This window comes from Dermochelys coriacea, chromosome 4 (assembly GCF_009764565.3).
Source record: "Dermochelys coriacea isolate rDerCor1 chromosome 4, rDerCor1.pri.v4, whole genome shotgun sequence".
Taxonomy (NCBI): Eukaryota; Metazoa; Chordata; order Testudines; family Dermochelyidae; genus Dermochelys; species Dermochelys coriacea.
This window is the reverse complement of record NC_050071.1, coordinates 18865577-18887526: the sequence shown is the minus strand read 5'-3', so window position 1 is coordinate 18887526 and position 21950 is coordinate 18865577. Positions and strand designations below refer to the sequence as shown.

Below are 21950 nucleotides of genomic sequence, written 5' to 3'. Positions count from 1 at the left end.
CTGGCCACAAGAGCTGCAAGAAGAGACTCCCAGGCTGGGAGAACACAATTCTCCAGGTCCAGCAACAGTCTACTAACTTTTAACATGTTCTGTGGGACAGATCTCATTTTGTTCCTCTTGACACAATAGCAAAGGGGTGGTCAGTGGAAGTTGGTGGACAGGTGAAGGGGCAGTTCTTGGTGGAATGCAAAGATGCCATAATTACATAGGAAGAGAAGGATAAAACCGGAGGAGAAATGGTTGAAATAGATAGGAATTAACATGCACAAAAAGAGCAAATAAGCAAAGGTTAGAATAAAATTATAAAATTAAAATTGTTTTCCTTCTTCCTCCATCTTCTCCTTTGTATGTCTACTTAGGCACTAGCACTGAGATCTGTCTGTGTGGTTCTCAATACACGATTTCATGTCTGTGAAATACCTAGCATGCTTGTGTTGACCTGTGGGTCTGAACCTTAGTGATAAACAAGCTGTTAATGTGGAAAAAGTCTAGACAGGGAGTTCACCCATCCATTACAAATAGTATAATTGAACAGATGAAATCAGTAAACTGGAAACATCTGTTTTCATTGTAGTTAGTTTCTGATTAAGCTAGATTCATTACTTAGTGGTCATTATGAATAATAGAAATTACAAGCTGTGCGACTTAGGGGAAGTAATGAAGGTTTTAGCTTTGATATTGGTTGCTGTCTTATTATGTTTCTTAGGCAGACACGTGTTATCCTTTCAGCATTGGCTTGGACCTTAACTTGTCGTTAATTTACTTAAACTGCAGAACAGCTCCCCTTTAGCTGTTCTGCAGTTTATCCTGCAGACTTTTGATTTAATATATATAGTATAGAGGACATATTTTCGTTACTCCTCCAGTGCCTACAGTGTGTAATATAATCCTTTTCTGAAAACAGAGTAAAATCTGTCAGGCCCCCCTTTTATATCTTGCCCTATTTGGATAATAAATGCTATTTTTTCAGTGCAGTAGAGTACTTCTTAAAGCCCCGTATTCAAGAAACAAGTTACATATTAAGTGGTGTATGAGCCATCAGATACTGCTTAGCTGGATGTGGGTAAAGAAGGTTATTAACTTTCCACTCATCCTTCTGACAGCATAGATGAGGCTGTTACTGGCATAGAATGTATCCTTCCAACAGCTGCTGGATCCCATTTTGGTGATGGTGATATTCTTGCATCTGCATTGCCACTTTCCCTCCCCCTTAGAAAGCATCTCCCAGCAGACTTCCTGGACCAAGTCTCTGGTTTCTTCATCAGTAAGAAATTTATTTTTCCCACCACCCAAGAGACTTGAGTCTCATCTTGAATTGCCTTGAGAAGTGTAATATTATTTGGGAGGGGTTACGTTAAGACTTCTGCTCTATCTCCTGTTTGATAGCCCGTGTTCATGTTACTCCCCTTGTATTGGTATTCTTTTCAGTGTGTGCAACAGCACCAACAGATAGCAATTCTGAGACTGCAATTGCATGCTAAATCCACTATGAATAATTGTATGTGTAGGCAGCATAGATTTAGATACAATATCCTAATATTGCATTAAAAATCACATGATATTCTTTGCATGCCAATAGGCATTAAATATTAACTTAGCTAGAAAATTGTTACATTTATATGGGGAAAGTTATTTCCTCTCTCTCATAACATGAAATAGGTTATACATACCAGTAGTTGTCAAGTAGTGTTTGTGCTTGCACTGTGACATAGCTATTGCTCTTTAAGAAAATACACTACTTTAGAGAGTTCTTTTTTAACTATTGCCATCTACAATAATTTTTGCAATTTCTTTTCAACATAGCCTTGGCAGTCAGAGGAAGAAGGCTCCTGGCTTCGAGAATATCCAGTCACCTTAATGCAGTTCTTTCGATATTTGTATCACAATGTTCCAGACCTGACTTCAATGTGGATGAGCCCAGAGTTCCTGTGTGCATTGGCAGCAACCGTGTTTCCTTTCAACATCCGACCTTACTCTGAGATGGTAGGTAACTGAAAAATAGCATATGCTCCAGCCAGGATATTGAGTTTTCACTTGCCTGTCATCTCCCTCAAATGTAAGCCAGTTGACAGCATGGCTACAGTGATTGACAGCATAGCCACGGTGAATAGGCTATAAGTTAAAGACTTCTTCATAAGATAGAAGTAGGTATGTAGTGGTTGTACAGCAGGGTCACTGATGCTTCTCTGAGATCCTGTTGGCATTTCCTTTATGAACTACATTTTTTAAAGGAATTGTTACCAATCTGAGATCTGAGCTGGACTTTTATACCTAGATTCTTAGACCAAGAGCATATTAATTTTCACCATGTAAAGAAAATATTTTATGTCTAATTAGATGATGAAATTAATCAGGCCTTGATCTATAATATGAACAAATGACTAAAAAAATCTTAACGCTAAATTGGAGGTCAGTTTCTGCACTATGAAGCCATTGCTCTGGGGGAGTTGTATGCATTTTATTGAATATTTTTCTTTGGTGCATTGTCTGAGCACCTCATGGATTTTAATGAATTTACCCTTTTCAGCACCCTTTCAGGGTAAGATGGGGCAATATTGGCCCCATTTTACAGGTAGGGAAACTGACACAAATAGCTTAATTTACTTGTTAGGGTCAGAGAAAAAGCATGTGGTAAAGCCTGAAACTACAATCGCAGTTCTCCCAAATCCCTCTCCATTGCCTTAACCACAAGACTATCCTTCCTCTGTTACTCAGAGGCTATAACTACACTGCAAACCACTGGTAGTGGCAGGTGGTAGGTACATATGGCCATATGCCATAATGAAAAGCAGGCTGCATCCACACCACGGTGCGTTGCTATACGTTAGTGAAAGGCTCTGGCAGCGAGGAGGCAATGGGAAAAGACTACAGCATGAGGGAGCTGCTGGAGACTTTCCCTGTTGCCTCCTCCCTGCCAAAGCCTTTTTCTGTAGTGGAAAGCCACCCAGCAGTGGGACACTACATTGCTAAAAATAGCATGTCGTTACTCCCCTAACAGTGCCTCGCTGTCTACACTGCTGTTTATAGCCATGAAAGAAGATGTGCAGTGTATATACTCTACATGCTGCTCTAAGGAGCGTGCGGTGTGGACTACCAATAGATGTTACATTCCAACCTGAAGAGGAGGCAGGAGTTGCGTTGTTTGTGTTGCCGCCTTTACATACTGGAATTTTCTTCTTGCTGGCTGCTTCACTCTGAATGTCACATTACAGATCACACCATCATACTTATAGAGCAAAAAGGGAAAGGAAAAGAGTGATTATCCATGGCTCATGTTGTAACACAGTTTTATTGATTGAAACGTTGACAAAAATATAACCAGAGGTGTGAAGAAGTTTAATGGAGAATAATATCGCTTCACAAACTACTTCTAGTAGATGCAGCTATTGGCATAATGTCTCCACACCAGGTATAGGCACAGAGTCGGAAATGTACAGACTAGTGTGTCTTTGGTACAGATTCTCTTTTCCATTTTTAAATTTAACTTGTATTTGAAATAGGTGCACTCAAAATTCATTCACTTTAACTGATTTGTTCAGTTAACACGAGCTGAAAATATATTGCATATAGCAGAGTGCTAATTATGAAATGATAAAGGTCTTGTAAATTACTTTACAGAGAACAGATTGCTAATTGTGAAATTAAAGCTCTCTTACCTTTTTCCCACTGAAGGCATGATGGAAATGAAATATCTGTAAGACTGTTTACAATAAGAGGAATGACTTAGCATATAATGTGGGGAAATGTTGGAATAGTAAGAAAATATCTCTGCCCAACTCCTTTGTGATCTTAAGATAACTTGAAAAACCTGAATAGTGTCTATGGATAGTAGTGAAAACAGTGCTTGTCAGTCTTTCAGAACTTGCATTTAAGTAACAAATATGTATTATACTTTCCATATCTGCATGATACTTAGCTAGAGTTAGAAATTTGTTCACTTTTGGTAAATCTCAACAGTTGTCAAAAGATGACAGTTTGTACCCATTAATGAATTTGGGGTGGAGGTGGGGAAATCCTCCTAAACTGAAATGCCTCTCTTATATTGAATTTAAAGTTCATTGTTAGGAATCTTGCTATGTTGCTCATATAGTTTTGCTGTAATAGTACACTACAAGGAACTCTTTCACCATTGCCATGATACCCTTCATTAGCGCAAAAGCATGTATGTTTGGATATGTATATATTAAAAACAAAAGAGAGAGAGAGATGAGGAGTTCATCCTCTTTCACACTGGGCAGCTGAGATGTGGGAACGACAATCTTTCAAAAAAGGTATCTTCAGAGAAACAGAATTATGGGGTAAATAAATAACTCTCACATAAAATAATATGGAACAAAACCAGTAGCAGTTATGGAAATAATGGCAAAGTTGTAGGGTTTTAACATGTTGATTTTTTTTTCATAGGTTACTGATCTTGATGATGATGTTGGATCCCCGGCTGAAGAGTTCAGAGCATTTGCAGCCGACACTGGCATGAACAGGAGCCAGTCAGAGTACTGCAATGTGGGCTCCAAGACCTACCTAACCAATCATCCTGCCAAGAAGTTTGTGTTTGACTTCATGCGTGTGCTCATAATCGATAACCTCTGCCTCACACCTGCTAGCAAGCAGACTCCACTAATAGACCTCCTGCTAGAGGTAGGACTGCTATTTTCCTGCTCTTTTTACAGAGTAAATTTCATATGAAACTTTTTTTGTATGCAGTTGCTTTTGAAGTTGTAATAAACGTTGAATATCAGGACTACTGTTGATTTATATAATGGTTTTAAATTGTCATTTAACACCCACCAATGGAGTTTAGAGACACTTTATGTACTCATGTTTTTAAATATTTGGGGTTTTTTTGCTCTCCCTTGTTTAATACATTGAAGCTTAAAAATAACTTAAGAGATACAATCTCAGTCAAGCATGGAGAGGTTATTTAAAAGGCATCAGTATGTAGGTGCTAATTGATTATTTAGGAAGGGTACTGATATTACAGTCCTGGGATACGCCAATAGAGAGAAAAGTAAGAGAACAGTAGCTAGGTAGGATTAGCAATGTACTGTAATAAAACTGTTGCCTCTTTAAGAGCATGTAGAAAAAGAGGCCTTGTATGCAGTGTCACTTTCCATAACCTTCATGGTGTCTCTGTGTGAGCTTCAGAAGTCTGTATGTGCAGCTATTCCAAAGCTAATATTGAAATTTTAAAAAGTCTTTCGGGTTTATATATTCAGTCAAATAGTTAATTTAAATGTGCCATACACGAGTGGGTGCCAGTGTGAGCTAAGGAAATAAGTCTGTTTTTCCCATTACAAATATCATAAGTTATTTATTAATATTTTAGTAGTTTCTGTTACAGAGAAAATAGGCTGGCAAAACAGAAATCTGCCTTATGGAAATGAAAATAACACTCACTCTATGCAGTATAAAATGACACAGTGCAACCCATGGATTGAACTCCATCTTTAAACTTACTTTTATAGCACTGGCTTTAATTTAAGGCAGGGTTGTAATTGGGTAAATGTACTCCAAGAGGCTTAGAAGTCAGAAATGGGGGAAAGATCATCCAGTCTCTCTTCCCAAAGCTGGGCAAGCTGGTGGGTCCCAGTCATGTGTGTTCTGGAAAATTAGATGTTTTTATTTATAACAAATAATTGATAACATCCTTAGATTTTATGTACCTAACAAGGTGAAAATTTCCATGGAGTAACTATAGTTCAACATATAGTATCATTTTCTGTTTTGCGGCTATTTCCTTAAAGCAACTTACTCTGTCTATTGATTGTGTTGAAGGCTTCCCCTGAAAGATCAACAAGGACACAGCAGAAAGAGTTTCAGACTTACATTCTGGACAGTGTGATGGACCACTTACTTGCAGCTGATGTTTTATTGGGTAATTTCTTATTTCCTTTTCATTTATTGATGCACATGTCACCCTTTTCCCATTACCAAAGCCAACATCAGTCTTTGGTGGTTTTGTTTTTGTTTTTAATTTCTTCTTCCCCTTTTCCTTAAGATTTGGTTCGCCTTATCTTCTGTATCTTTTTGTCCCTTGATATGTAAGGGGATGTATTACTTTTCTTACACTCATGACAGCAAATCTCCATCATGCCCAATCTGTGAACCGTTAGGAGTTCAAAGAGTGTTATACATGTGAAGCATGTTTTACAATTATGAACCAAAAAAATTTGGCCGAGAAAGGAAGCAAGAGGAAATGGGACTGAATTTTATCATTCCATCCCTGCCCCGCACCATAAATCATGCCCTCTTCCCATCAACAGAGGGCTTGCCCTTCCCCCAGATTCAGGTGTTGCTGGGGCTTGGATTGCTAAAAGTTGGCCTTCTTTCCTTTCCCATCTTTTTTATTTTATTGATGTTACTGTAACAGCCAAGAGAACTTTGTGGGATTAGAGCCTCATTGTGAAGAGTGCTGAGCAAACACGACACTGTCCTTTTCCCTGAAAAGCTTGTAATCTCGATGGCTGTGTGGAGGGCTGACAGAGGAGAGGCAGATGATCGTGAGATGGCTCTGAGACAAGTCCAGGGAAGTCACTGCTCAGATGCCGAGTTTCATTTCATGCTCATTAGCTGAACTCCCTAGGAATTCTCACTTTGCCCTATTCCCCAATCCCTCCGCCGTGGCCAAACTTGGATCTCTGAGGCCTCTGTGGGTTTTCTGCTTAACTCCTCTAGCTCCTCTCACCTCTGTGGGGTGAGACTGAAGTTCTCCCCTTTCCTCCTAGTCTACTGTTAGGAGTGTGAGAAAAGAACAAATTTGTTGTTGTTCTCTGCTCACCAATTGCAGATTTTGTGGAGGCTGTTATTAAAAATGGCAACAGCCTCTTTTCAGTCAAGTGTTGCTCTCCTTTTCGATGGTTATTGCGCATGAAGTCATCTATAGGGGACAGTCGCTTCTTTTGGAATCGGAGAGAATCGAGAAGCATGCAGGGGTGGGGCTTTCTCTTTTTAAACAAAACTAAATATTTGCAGGATCCAAAAAGTTATACCTCCTAGGGTCCGATTTATTAACAGAGTAATTCCAAAGTAATAGTACATGAAACCCCAAATCAGACCTTCTCCTCAGGTTTGCCTTCCCTTGTAGTTACGGCAGTTCAACTGAAGCCTTCTCCCCAGGCTTAGTTGCCCCAGGATTTCTTTCTTCTAGACTTGTCTGTTCTAAATTCTAGCTGTCTGCATGAGGAATGTTCTCACTTTCCTTGTATACGTGGGGGGTAACAAGTCAGCTGTACCAGTGAGTGAACACAATCCCACTTAATGGTTCCCAGCAATATCAACACCTGCTAATGGTGGGGAGTTTGAGGCAAACACTGTCAGCTTGTTACAGTGCCTCAGAATAAGTTCCATATTAAAAAATAAAATACAGTTGGCATAAAACTCCTATTGATCCTCAGTTTTTACCCGGTGAGGGCCTGTGGGGAGCAATATACCAGCTGTTTTAAAAAATCACTAGATGTTTACAAAGGACTATGTGCACGAAGCCCATGGTAAGGGGCAGTGCATAAACCTACTGTTGTGGGCGTGCACTGGAAAGCATTGTGACTCAGAGCAGCAGCATCCCTTGAGGGGTGACAGTTGCTTTTGAGGGGAAAGTGATTTACTAAACCCATTTAAAGGGAGTAGCATGCTCTTGTCCCCATCCAGGGTGCCCAACCATCTCCTTTGGGGTGGAGATCAGAGCCATGGCTTTGTCTGGCTCGCACCCAGTTGCTCCTGGGGGAAAGCAGTTAGAGGCACTGCCCCTATATTTCCCTAAGTGTCGGGACTGCTGTTATGGCCAGCCTCATGCAGTTGCAGAAGCAGGAAGGGAAATCCTTATTTCCTTCTACTCCACTCATCAGCAATATAAGAGCTAGCTACATAAGGAAACAGGAAACTGCTAGCAGAGCCTGTGACAAGGGCCGTGCTTAACATATGATTGCATGAGAGACACTGGGGACTTTGACTGTTGTTGTAAAGTCAGATCTGTTATTTGTTAGGAAATGGTTTTGTTTAGCACTAGTTTAATATGAACAATATCAATATTACAGTCTACAGAACAATTCCTAGTAAATAGTACACTCCATCTGAAAATCCCCAGCTCCTTACATGCATTCGTCTCTGAATTCTTATTCCTTCTCGGAATCTGTGTCAGCAGATGTACATCCTGCTGAGAACGCTAATTCACTCTAACTTTTTGTTGCTGGTGAACTCAGACATGGAATTGTTATTCCTGTCATGAGGAAGAAACCCACACAAGCGCATATTTTGGCTTTAGGTGTTCTGTGTTTTTTAAGTTTGTTAGTTCATGTGCAAATGAAGTGTAGGTGTTCATGTTAGCAGGTAAATACACACACCGTTGGTCATTAGACAAAATACAGATATACCTTCCTATTATAAACTTGATGTATCAAATTAACTTGGAGGTGGTTAGTAGTACAGTAGCAATTTTGGGTCCCCAGTGCTAGGTGCTGTGTATGTGTAAGAGAGAAATATAGAGATGCATAATTTATGGAGATTTAGTGCCTTCCTTTGGGAGACCAATATGCAGGAATCTTCAAATGATGGATAGAAGGCCTCCATGCTTAAGGAATCATCTCTTGATGGGAACAGTCTCACCAACTATTCTCCTATGTGAACTTCCTTTGGAAAATTGTTATTGGGGAGGTTGTGGTGAGGCAACTATGTGGAGGCCTCAGATTTTCTGGATTCCTTTCAGTAGCTTTAGACTTGGGTATGGCATAGATGTTGTGCTGATCTTGTTAGCCATCATGCTCCAGAAGGTGAACAAAACCAGGTGTCCATGATGCTTCTCTTATAGTAGACCAATAATGGATACAAAAGATCATGTTATGGACTTCATGAACTCAGTCATGAGCACAGGGAGTTGTACTTGTGTGGCTCTGCTCTGTCCTCTTAGAGAGAGATCAGTTGGTGGTGTAGAGCCTTACCCAACAAATATTAACACATCCTTCAATGTGCATGTATGGCATTGTTTTTCTTCCTTCCTTGTTTTGGTCTGTGCTTAAAAATATGCCTTCAGTGCCCACTTCACATTGTCACTATTACAGTTCAATAAATGTCTTGCATACGATATTAACCTCCTTTTGTTTGACTGACAATTCCAGGTAGCATTTCATTCAGATGACTGTAGCACTTTCACCATGTTGCAGAAAAAAGAAATTAGTCTTTAGAAGCTATTGGGCATGCTGAACACAAATAGGTGATTGGAGAGCGGTTTTGTTGTTGTTGTTTAAATCATTTTGTTTTCTTTTGTAATTTAGGTGAAGATGCATCTCTGCCTATTACAAGTGGTGGCAGTTACCAGGTGCTGGTGAACAATGTGTTTTATTTCACACAGCGTGTGGTGGATAAGCTTTGGCAGGGCATGTTCAACAAGGAATCCAAGCTTCTTGTAGACTTCATCATTCAGCTAATTTCACAGGTAACAGTTCTTCATAGTAGTTGTATTACTGTAGTGCCTAGGAGCCCACATCATGATCCAGGACCCCTCAGTGCTCTACAAACACAGAACAAAAGGGTGGTCCCAGCCCCAAAGAAAGCATATTTGTTTAATTTAGTGTAGTTTTAAAAGATTGTCCAGAGCACCCAGAGCATTAGATGCACACTCTTTTATAGCTTGTAAATATCTAAATAAATAAATTTAGGCTTTTTTGCATAATTTCATCTACTGGAGATTCCAAGGTGTGGTGGTTTTTGTCAGAGAATATTTTTAAAATATCATGCGCATTTTAAAACAGAGTTTAGCTTAATACACAAAAAGAAAAGGAGTACTTGTGGCACCTTAGAGACTAACAAATTTATTAAAGCTTATACTCTAATAAATTTGTTAGTCTCTAAGGTGCCACAAGTACTCCTTTTCTTTTTGCGAATACAGACTAACACGGCTGCTACTCTGAAACCTAGCTTAATACAGGCAGTCTTCGGACTTACGACACAATTGGTTCCTGAAAATTGCGTTGTAAGTCATAACTCGGAACTCCATTGCAGGATTGAGCATCATAAAGTCAAAACCATTTGTCATAAGTCATATCAGGGTGTCAATTCAGAAATGTTGTAAGTGCTGTTAGTCATAAATCAAACGTCATAAAGTTGAGCACTGCCTGCATTTTGAAGGAAACTAGAACTTCCTCATACTGCAAAGCTTTTTAAGTTAATATAAGCAGGAAAGTCAAGTTTTTAGTTTTCTCCCTTTGTGAGCCCCAACGGTCTTGCCTTGCATCTCGGACTTGCATAGTTTACCCCCTTAACAGCAAGCATGGTGAAAGAGACAGTTGTCCACCTTATCTTTCTCCTTGGCAGTGTGATGATGATAAACGTGATATAAATGAATGGAAACAACTCAGGATAAGATTTCCCTCTTCATCCCCAATGTCTTGGGCCATCCACAAATTATTTGGCAGACTCTGTAGTTATATTATTGAAGATCTGAACAATCTTGGGTGTCATTTTACAAGCCCTTAGTGCATGAAAATTCCAGAGAAATGTATTAGGCTGTTATATACCAAAGGATTTGCAAGTTTGCGTACATAGTGTTTTGACATTCTCATGCCAAACTGGAAGAGGAGACTAAAAGAGCAATGTAAGTTTTCATGTTAGTGCTCTGTCTTTGGAAATGTATGGGTTTTTCTCCTCAGCCTTTTCTTTTTTTTTCCCTCTTTTTGAGTCTGCACCTTCATAGCATGGCCTGTTGGTGTTTATATGTAGTGGATCAGTGTTCTGCTACGATACAATATTTTGATAGTGGGGTTGACTCATGTACCTGTCTGAGTATGCTGTATTCAGCTCTTGGTGTCTGAGTGCCTGATGAAGAGAGAGGTCTTGTCTATTCTGGGGATTTTTCCCAATTATTCAGTCTTAAAACCATTGCTGCAGTAGACTCTGCATAAGACTCTGATGCTGGGAACCATTTTTATAACTGGAATAATTAAACTTGATTTCAGATTAATTAGATTTAAAACTGTTATGAATTTGTGAGAGGATTTCTGGAGTAAGATGAGTCCAACAATTCCTCCTCCTCTTCCACTGAAGCTCATTGAGAACCTTTGTTGTGGAAATTAGAACACGGCATTTCAATAAGTTACCACTGAAGTTGCCATAAAACAAAATTCTTATCAGTCCATTTATCGACATGACTTCAGTTCTCGTTTCCAGGCAAGCGAAACATTAATACATACTGGGATTGAGCTGGGGAATTAATCAGTACAAAGATCTTTTAGTAAAATGAAAGTTTTTTGAAAAAAATCAGTGTCAGATTTGAAGAAATAAGTTTGTGTGGAGATTTCACTATCTGACATTATATTAATTGTTTTGTGCTTTCCATCAGTCAAAAAGAAGATCTCAGGGGTTATCACTGGATGCTGTTTATCACTGCCTGAATAGGACCATCTTGTATCAGTTCTCAAGGGCACACAAAACTGTCCCTCAGCAAGTTGCTCTCCTTGATTCTCTAAGGGTCCTTACGGTGAACAGAAACCTAATTCTGGGACCTGGGAACCATGATCAAGAGTTCATCTGCTGTCTAGCTCACTGCCTGATTAATCTGCATATGGGAAGGTAAGTGCCTCAAACTTAAATTCATCATATTACAGTCAGTCTTGTACAGTGTTTTTTCTTCCTCTCTAAGCTATGGCTGTTTACTGATGAATCACAAACAGTTGGCAAAATTGTGGATCTCTGTTTATAATGTTTGATGCCAGGAAAGTTCAAGATAACTGAAATGGTTCATCTTGAGCAAAACTACAATTGGGCAATACAGTCTGAGGAGTATAATCCTATCTCCTTTTCCACAGCTGTGTTAAGGTATTGATATACAAATATACCTTGTTCGTCAGCCTTATTAAGCTTTAATAGTGTAAAATATCTGCAAGATATTGCCAGCAACTGTCAGAAAACAATAACAGTGAAATACTTATAATAAGTGTGGTTGATAATCAAAGTGGGATGTGAGTTACAAAGAGAAAAGAATTAAAATTATTTTGCAAATAATGATTTTTTTGTGCACTCATTGCCTTAGCATCTGGGCATACAACATTGGTTATAAGCAATCAGGCATTATATCAGCTCTCTAGACCAGCAGCATAAATAGCCTCTTCTTTGTTTCACCCTCCTGAACCATTATAAATAAATGATGATCCGCAGTCTGGCAAATGCTTGACCAAATAATGTGTCTTGCACTCTGTTGTAAAGGTCAGGAACACCAATCTGAATTTCCTGGATTTTCATATTCCTCCAGTGAATTTTTTTCCTGGTTCTTTGTATTTTATCCGTCTCTTGAGCATTAATACCAGCAGAAATCTAATGCTTCCCTTTTGACACTTGTCATCAATTTGAATTGTACAAGTTTCACCCTATTTTTCCCCAGTGACTTTAGTAGAAAATCATGCCCTTCTTCATAAAACTGCAACTCAGAGTGAGGCTGCATATCCCCAAAACAAGAGGGACCAGAAGCATGTCTCTGCTCCTGTAGCAGTACGCATTGATTCGGTTTGATGATACCACAGAAAGATTAACCACTTCAGTTCTTAAACCCTATCTGCTTCTGTTCATTCTAAATTTATTGTAGTGGTGTTGATGGATTTGGACTGGAAGCAGAAGCCAGGATGACCACTTGGCATATTATGATCCCCTCTGACATAGAACCAGATGGAGTCTACAATCAAGATATTAGCGAAGGTAATAAAAAAGCAGCTAAAGCTAAAATCAGATTTCTGTTAATACCACTAGATTCTTAAAATATTCTTATTCTTCTCCTTCCCTTCCTCACTACCATCTTTTTTCCCATTTTTTGGTGGAGGGGTGTTGGCAGAAGGAGAGGATGGTTATCTGAGACGGTAAACGTATCAAAAACGTACAACACTTCACAGAAATATTGAGAAGCATCCAGTGTCTGCTATTGATTTATCAAAACAGTACAAACATTTCAGTCCCTTCCTGATATGGGTATAAAGGCCATTAAAAGTGTTAACTATACTAATTGGAAGAAACATTTGTTTATATATACAGAGGCAAGTCCAATATGAATCGATAGTTTTGTGTACATCAGCTAGATCTTGGTAAACAGAGGTAAGAAGTAACTATGATTAGGCAAAAGGTATATAATTCAGTGAAAACAGCAGGATCTGTCACTTACTGGAAATTAGCTACCAACTTGGTCCAGAGAGGAAATTGGGATTATCACAGATGGGTGTTGAAAAGCACTAAAGAGAGTAGGTAGCATGCCTGAAAAGCAGGTAAGAGAGAACCACCAAAGAGCCCCTAATGATACATGAAGAAAAGAAACGGGCGAAATAGGAAGATATGGAAGTAGCAGTTTTAGGAATCAGGGACATCAATGTAAAAGTTAAGTTCACTGTCAATCCTTATCGCAGAGAGAGAGTGGCCACCCTATTATTGTTCTGTACCCTTCTCAGTGTTCACGTGGATCAGTTTGACAGAACCAACCCTTAGAGGAGAAGATTGTGAGGTGAGCATTTCTAGTTTCATGAAGGTTATATATATTATTACATACACAAAAAACTGTGTTAAAAGAACATTAGTAAGGTTGCAAAGTTAAAGACTTAAAACTTAAGAAATGTCAGAATTTAAAGTTGCACTTGCAACCTTAATTCCACTCCTTTTGCATATGCATTATGATAGTTTTTGATTACATGATCCCATCCTGCTTTTTCCACAGGACCCCTGCCTCATTCAGTGAACCGAATGGACAGTGCTCGATGAATGAGCAGCTATTCAGTATTTTATTTCTCCTCATTGTTCAGTATATGACCCTAGGCCTTATTTACTGCATATTTATTCAAACCTTCCTCTCAAGACAGAATTATTGATTTCCTCATGTTTTTTTCCCCTAAGGTACTCATTGCATAGCATCTGAATGTTTCACAAACATTAATTCTTTTGTGAGTGCTGGTCCCTATGGGTATTCATTGTGGTGGGTGTGCACCTGGGACCAGAAATTTGTCAAAAGCAGTGTCGGTTGGTCCATGCCCACACTTTGCGCCTCCTCATGCTTTCAGCTGAGGGCATAAAGGACTGCACAGATGATCCACCTCTCCAGTTCCTTTCCTATGGCGCACAGTCTGGTTGGAACCTCCTGTGTCCATTCTTCTCTTCTTCATTACTCCTGCATAGAATCTGTAAACATTGTAAATAATAGTTTAGCTTGGATTATTAGTTTAGTTTATTTTTAGTGCTGCCTCCCCTTATCTCCCATTTCTTTCAGGTACCTAAGTTTTTAAGTACCAGGGTTTCAGCCTTGCATGGCCTGCCCCGTCCCCCGGGTCTTCCTGGTGAGTGCCTGTATTGCTTCAGGGAGTCTAACATGCCCTGGAGGTGTGGCGTCTACCATACTTCTCTCCATGTACCATGTGCTGTCCATGTACTTTGGAACTTAAGCTTTGAAAACACTTTCTGGAGCTCTCTAGGAGACCTCACTTGGATCCTGGGCCTTTCCTCTCCCCTTCCACCTATCTGGGCAATGTTTCACTGGTGTCCTGAACCAGAAGTTTGGAGTCCTTCACCAAGCACAGGTCTTTACCAAGCACACCATGAGGAATATAAGAGCAAATGCAAGAAGAGGGATAAATCTATTGATGGATCCTCGAAAAAGAGTCCATCTTGCCCTTTGGTCTGATACTGCCCGAGACTCGTGCTCTGGAGTGGGTGTGCCTGGAGTTTGTAGAGAAAAGGCAGTACCCTGAAACCACATAGTGAGGGACTGTTAAGAACTCCAGGAAGGTCAGAAGGGATCATTTTCCCCGTGCTCTGACAATACTTCCCCCATACAGATCCGTCACCTTCAAGAAGGCATATACAGTCCAGACGAAGCACAAGACTATGGGCAGTTCACTCAGAGAGGTCCTCACTATGCTCTCCTGGAGGACTTATCTATGTATGTGGACCCAGAGTCTCTGATTCTCTTAGAATCAATCCTGCTGCAGAAGGTCCCCTCCCCAGCAATGCTGGCACTAGGAAGAGGAGGAACAGCCTCATCCACTTCACTTTCCATCTGTCTGTAGTCCCAGTCAGCTGGAACTAGATCCAGCAGCCCCATCAGTGGAATGCGAGGAGTCCTATTCATCAGTTGCAAATGAGCCAGTACTGATGGTCTCTCCAGATACCCAACGGAGAGCCCAGATAAGGCTTTGAGAACCACTCTCCTTCCCTTGCATCCCCACCATCAGTAATTCTGACCCAAGGACCATTGGTATCCATTGTGAGGTCCAACTCCATATCCCTGTGACCCATCCCATCATTCTTATTTGGGCCCCTGGGACCCTTACTTCTTTCACCAAAATATGGGACCCAACATTCTGCGCCCAGAAATGTTTAACACCAGGTAAACAACCGTGGCCCCCTGCAGAAGCAGCAGATGGAGGAGGATGAGCCAGAACCGCCAATACCACCTGAGCTACCAGATTGATTTTCTTCATCCTCTACATATGAGGCGGTATCACCAGCCTCCCCCTTACACCCAGATGATTTTAAACAGTACCAGGATCATTTCAGGAGAATTGCAGATGCTCTCCAGTTTCCACTAGAGGAGATCCAGGATCTGGCACATAAGTTTCTGGACGTCCTTCAAGCTACAGTGCCCTCCAAAGTAGAATTCCTGATTAAAGAGGCCATCATGGAACCTGCCAGAGTGATCGGGCACATTCCTGCCACCTGAGCCCAGATCCCTAAGAGAGCTGAAAAACATTACTTTGTTGCCACCCAAAAAGTGGAATTTCTGTTTTCCCACCCTAATCCCAATTCCCTGGTAGTCCAGGCAGTTGCAAAAGAAGCCCGCTACACCAACCCAAATCCACTCCACGAGATAAAGATGTCAAATGACGTATTTTCATTTTCCATATTCCAAATTAATCTATTTTCTTCAAAAAAAAAAAAAAAAAAAAAAAGGGAATACTTGTGGCACCTTAGAGACTAACAAATTTATCTGAGCATAAGCTTTCGTGAGCTACAGCTCACTTCATTCTGAACAGCAAACTTCCAAGCTTTGATGTTGAAATATGGCTTCTCAAATTATAACAAGCTTTTCGAGTTCATGAACAAACTTCCTCAGGAATGCAGGTCTAACTTTCAGGCCATTCTGGATGAGGAAACACTAGCAGTAAGTTGTTCCCTTCAGGCATCCCTTGATACAGTAATAGGCTCACTGGTTACCTTAATAATCCATGAAACAGCTTCATGGCTGCAGACCTCTGGGATCCCCAAAGAGATCCAGATCACCACTGAGGGCTTTCCCTTTAATGGCAGCAACCTCTTTAGTAACCAAACCAATGAGCTGCTGCATACTCTCAAAGATTCACAAGCTACCCTCCTTTCTCTGGCTATTTATACTCCGGTACCCTGTAGAAAATACCCAGGCCTCATCCGCCTTGGCATTGACTGCTGCTGTCTTCCTACAGATAAAGTATGAACCTCCAAGAACCACCCTGAACCCCTATCCTCCACTTTGCAGCTATGTCTTGGAAAGTTGTTTAGATGAGACATTTATGGGTTGACAGCCAGTCTCCCTTGCCCACTGTCACACCCTTTCTCCTGGTGTGACATGCTATTACAATGGACAAGTGGGTCCTGAATGTTCTATCAAATAGCTATATGCCAGAATGGCTTCCTCCTCTCCCCTCCCCCTCCCTTCCAAAAAAAAAAGACAAAAACCTTCCTTGTTCCTTTTCAGAGACCCCTCTCATGAGAGGATTCTGAAATAGGAAGCAGACTGTCTTTGTCTTTTTCAACTGTGGGCAGTAGAGACTATATACCTCCCACTCACTTAAGGAAGGACTTTTATTCTAGGTATCAGAGTAGCAGCCGTGTTAGTCTGTATCCATAAAAAGAAAAGGATTGTGGCACCTTAGAGACTAACAAATTTATTAGAACATAAGCTTTTGTGAGCATCCAATGAAGTGAGCTGTAGCTCACGAAAGCTTATGCTCTAATAAATTTGTGAGTCTCTAAGATGCCACAAGTACTCCTTTTCTTTTTATTCTAGGTACTTCCTCGTCCCCAGAAAGAAAGGTGTTTGGAGCCCCATTCTGGACTTCAGACAATCAGATTTCTTCGTACAACACTCAAAGTTCAGAATAACTGACTACTCTAGCCTCTATAATACTCTCCATCAATTCAGGCAACTGGTATATAGCCCTCAATTGGAAAGACACATTTTTATGTGGACGTTCACCCTGCTTACAGAAGATTTCTGTCCTTCTTAGTAAGCCAAGAACACTTTCACTACAGCATGCTCCCTTTCAGCCTCTTGGCTGCCCCATGGGTATTTACAAAAGTTATTGTAGTGGTGGCCACTTTCCTGCACAGATAAGGAAGACCAGTATTTCCTTTTCTGGATGACTGGGCTGTTCGCTGGTCAGTTATGCCAGGAGGTACATGCAACACTCACCATCTCATTTTAACTCTTTCAGTCACTTGCAGGTCAAGCCAATTTAGGCAAGTCCATGTTCACACCAGACAAACCATAGAATGCATTGGGGTGAACTTGAACTCAGACATAGTGAGAGCTTATTTACCTCAGGAACAGTTCCTTGCCATGAGGGCTCTCATTGACCAGCTTCACCTCAGACTTACAGCCCTATTCTACCTGTTCCTGTTGAGCCACATGGTGGTGTGTGCTTATGTCATTGTATTTACAATGTGTTCAATCTGGTTATTGTCAGTCTGTGCCTCAAAAAGGGACTCCTTGGACAAGAAAGTTTCTCTTCCTTGGGACATGTTGACATCGCTCACCTGCTGGGAGAACCAGGACAAAGTATGCATGGGGTTCCCTTTCATTTATGTACCACCTACAAATGAAGTCATCTCAGATGCCTCCCTACTAGGATGGGGAGCACATCTTGACAACCAAACAGACCAAGGCTTCTGATCTCCTCAGGAATCCAGGCTACATATCAACCTACTCAAGCTTTAAGCAGTTCACAAGGTATGCAAGACATTTCTACCCATCATTCAATCCACCCACTTAGAGGTCAGATCAGACAGTATGGACCTCTTCTATTATATAAACAAGCAGGTAGGAGCAAGATCTATACCCCACTTTGCAGAGAAGTGGTCCACCTCTGGAACTGGTGCATCAGGCAAGGAATCACCCTTTGAGCAGTACACATCTCAGGGGTGATGAATTCACTGGTGGACAGTCTCAGCAGCCTTTACAAACAGAGCATGAGTGGGAACATCACCCGTCAATAGCACAGCATATCTTCCAACAATGAATGTTCCCATCTTGGGATCTCTTCGCATCCTGAGACAACAAAAAGCACCTGGCATATTGTTCCCAGGCAGCCCAAGGCCTCATTATCAGAAGGGATGTCTTCCTGGTACAGTGGTCAGAACCACTGATGTACGCCTTCCCTCCCATACCTTCACTTCCTTGTGTACTCAGGAAGATCAAACTCGATAGTGATCTTTATGGTGCCTTGGTGACTGAGGCAAATGTGGTTGACTGCCATACTACAGCTAGCCTTTCATCCATGTATCTACCTGCCACCATTCTGGAGCCTGCTTTCCCAGAATGAGGGAACATTGAAGCCCAACAGCTCTACATCTGACAGCATCATTGTTGATGGACTTCATGCATAGAGAGAGCATGCTATGGGGGAGTTCAGTCCATCCTCAATACCAACAGGAGACCCTCTACGTGGAAAAGCAACTCTGCAAAGTGGAAGCAATTCTCCCTTTGTTGCCAGCAGCCTCGCTTGCATGCAGTGGCACTGAGCATTCCTGTCATTCTGGTCTATCTTCTCTCACTCAAGATGACTGGCTTATCAGTCAGCTCCTCACAGGTACATTTGGCAGCCATCAGCACTTCCCAGCCCAGGTGGAGGGCTACTCAATCTTTATTCACTGTATTACTGCAGAGTGACTGAAGGGATCATAAGGATATTCTCTCCAGTTGCAAAACAAGTCCCTGTCTGGGATTTGAACCTCTTCCTCTTTGCACTCAGGAAACCACCGTTTGAACCCTTGGCCTCCAGTTCCCTCCTTCACTTTTCTTTGAAAATTGCCTTCTTGATGGCAGTTACCTCTGCTAGAAGAGTTGGAGAGCTTGGGATCCTTATGGTGGACTTATCTTTTTGCAGTTGTTCACAAGGTTTCTTTCTAACTACATTCAAAGTTCCTACCGAACGTTCCTTCTGAGATTCACCTAAACCGGACTGATCGCGTTCCAGTGTTTTACCCAAGCCTCACCACAACATGGAAGAGACAAGGCTCCATTCCTTGCATGTGTGCAGGGCTGTAGACTTCTAACAGCATGGAACGGCTCCCTTTTGGAAATCCCTAAGCTCGTCTGTCACCATTAGAAAGCTATCTCTTCCTAAAGGGTCTTTAAGTGGACTTCCTCCTGCATCATCCTTTGCTATGATCTCATGAAACCCCATCCTCCTCAAATTGTCAAGGCCCATTCTGTGAGAGCTGACGCAGCATTAATAGCCTCCTTACAGAAAATCCCCCCCTCAGAGATATGCAGAACAGCTAGCTGAGGCTTCATACGCAACTACACCAGACATTACGCACTAGTCCAAGCTTTGGCTGGGAGGGGGTGTCCTTGGCCTTAGTGATCCCCCACTCTGTGGTACAGCATGCTTCCTTGCACCCTGATCCTCAACAAGTACTGCTTGGGAGTTACCCACAGTGAATATCTACAGGTCCAGCAATCAAAGAAGAAAGAAAAATTACTTACCTTACAGTAACTCTTCAAGATGTATGATCCCTATGGATATTCATGACCTGCCTTCCTTCCCTTTTGCTCGCATCATCACGTGATTCATGGCAGAGTCAGAACTGGAGAGGTGGTTGGTTCACACTGTCTTTTATGTCCTTGGCTGAAAGCACAAGGAGGCACACATGTGGACCAATGGGCGCTAATATTCTGAATGCAGGAGCATATGCGTTCTCACAGTGAATACCCAGAGGGACCACACAGCTTGAAGAATTCCAGTTACTATAAAGTAACCTTTCTTTTTCCCAACATCTCTGTGAGACCAAGGGATATTATCCCCATTTTACAGGATGGGGAGCTGAGGCATAGAGAGACTAAGGTCAGAAGTTTCCATTAATTTTTGGTGGCCCTTTTTAGACACCTACAACTTGATTTCCATATGTTCAAAGCACAGCTTCCATTGCTGTTGTGAATGCTCAGCACATCAGACCCCATGGTCTCAAATCAGGCACTGAGAAAATAAGGAACACACAATTATTGATTTCCTGTGGAAAAGTTTGGTGCAAGTTACTTGCATAGTGTCACACTGGATCTCCGTGTCAGAGGCAGGTATAGAATCCAGTTGTCCAGGGTAGCATTCAACAGCCTTCACCATGAGATTTTCCTTTTTCTTCCTTCAATCCCTTGCCTCCTTCTCTACACACCTTTCAACTTGTACAACAAATGAGGCAGGGAACTTGTAGGCAACAGCCTCCTTTACCAACACAGCTCTGATTCCTCTCCAGAGCAGGTCCGATCTACGCATTGAATGAAGCAGGAGTCCTGTGGAAATGTGATCATGTAATCAAAGACGGTATCAAAGTGCTTATGCACAAAGGAGCTGAACTGAGGTTGCACAGGCACTCTTAATAGTGGCATTTCCTAACTTTTGAGTGCTTGACGTTACAAACTTAGTAATGTTCTTTTAATTTGGGGATTTTTTGGTGTAATTTGCTAGCTTTTTAAAAAAGGAAACTGAAAATACAAATTCAGTCATGTGGCATCACACTGACATCCACATGCTTCATCATTAGGGTTTGAACCTTTATATCCACCACACATACCTGTGGCACTTGAGCTATTGGAGTAACTGATAGAGGATGACAACCCATTACTGTTATGTGAACCAGTACTAGAAGGGGATGGAAACGCACACTTTACCCAGTGGGTTTCATAGTTCTTTGCTGACAGCGGAGAAATGGTGAAACTCTGGAATCTTGAGTTCCATTTTAGGTTTCAAAGGGGAGTGACCACTTCTGCCGTGTCCCGTCCAACTCTCCCCTGTTCTGTTTCTTCCCAGTTAACCAAACCCTTTCCAAATATGCTTGCTCCATATCACTTAAAGCATTATTTTAAAATGGGAGGAGTTTAAGTCCTTAATGATTCTTTGTCATTTTTCTTATGCCCTGGAATATCGCAAGGGCACAGAATACTCAATCACACAGACTAATGGTGATGAGATGTAATACTAGTGAAGAAAGTCTGGTTGGGAGCTCAGTTAACCCCAATCACGCTACTGATGATATACCAGTTCAGTGCTCTTCATTGGTAGCTTTCATAGGCAGAATATAGGCAGTAGTCTTCAACTAGAACATTGTATCACTACTAATAAAACCAGAAATATAGTGCCATAGTCTCAAAATGTAAGCTACCTTCCTCACTTGGGGGCCAGTTTGAGGAGGAGATAAAAGTATGAAATTAAGATAATTCTTAATGTGGAAAGAAAGACATGATTCAGAAAACAAGACTGAGTCCCAGATTGATTATAGGTATTGAATGCACTGAACAAATATTGTAAATAATTTTTTTTGAGTTGTCACATGAATGTTCTTTGGCTGCGTTTGTGCCTATTTGTGTTTTGCTTCCCACAAACAGTTATGAGTTCAAGGTTAGCAGAAAGAATGTCAATTTAAAAGTTGCATGTGGAATTTCTGGAAACCAAATTTTGAATACGCATGTCAGTATATTTGCAGTGGACTTGTTGGCTCACTCATCCAATCGGGAAACAGAAGCAATGCTGTGTGACTTGCCTGAAAAAAAAAACACAACTAAATCAACACAGCTGGAATGCTGACTACTCAGAGAGAAGTGTTTGTGATCACCAATCCATGGAAGGAGAAAATTTGTCAAAAAAAAAATTGGTCAAATGCTCTCAAAGAATTTGAGGAAAAAGCAATCTGGTCACAGACATTCTGCATGTGGGGAATACAAAGCCTTCTTTGTCAGATAGATAGATAGA

General features: G+C 41.1%; 1 protein-coding gene across 7 annotated transcripts in view; it reads left to right on the top strand.

Moving 5' to 3' along the window:
• Positions 1-21950, top strand: part of WDFY3 (WD repeat and FYVE domain containing 3) — a 290091-nt gene that overhangs the window by 212932 nt on the left and 55209 nt on the right. For all 7 annotated transcript variants that reach the window (XM_043514073.1, XM_043514074.1, XM_043514078.1 and 4 more), the window contains 6 exons: positions 1804-1983; positions 4405-4638; positions 5776-5875; positions 9264-9424; positions 11327-11556; positions 12566-12675. In XM_043514073.1, the coding sequence (XP_043370008.1) occupies positions 1804-1983; positions 4405-4638; positions 5776-5875; positions 9264-9424; positions 11327-11556; positions 12566-12675 (1015 nt within the window). The remainder of the gene's footprint in view (positions 1-1803; positions 1984-4404; positions 4639-5775; positions 5876-9263; positions 9425-11326; positions 11557-12565; positions 12676-21950) is intronic.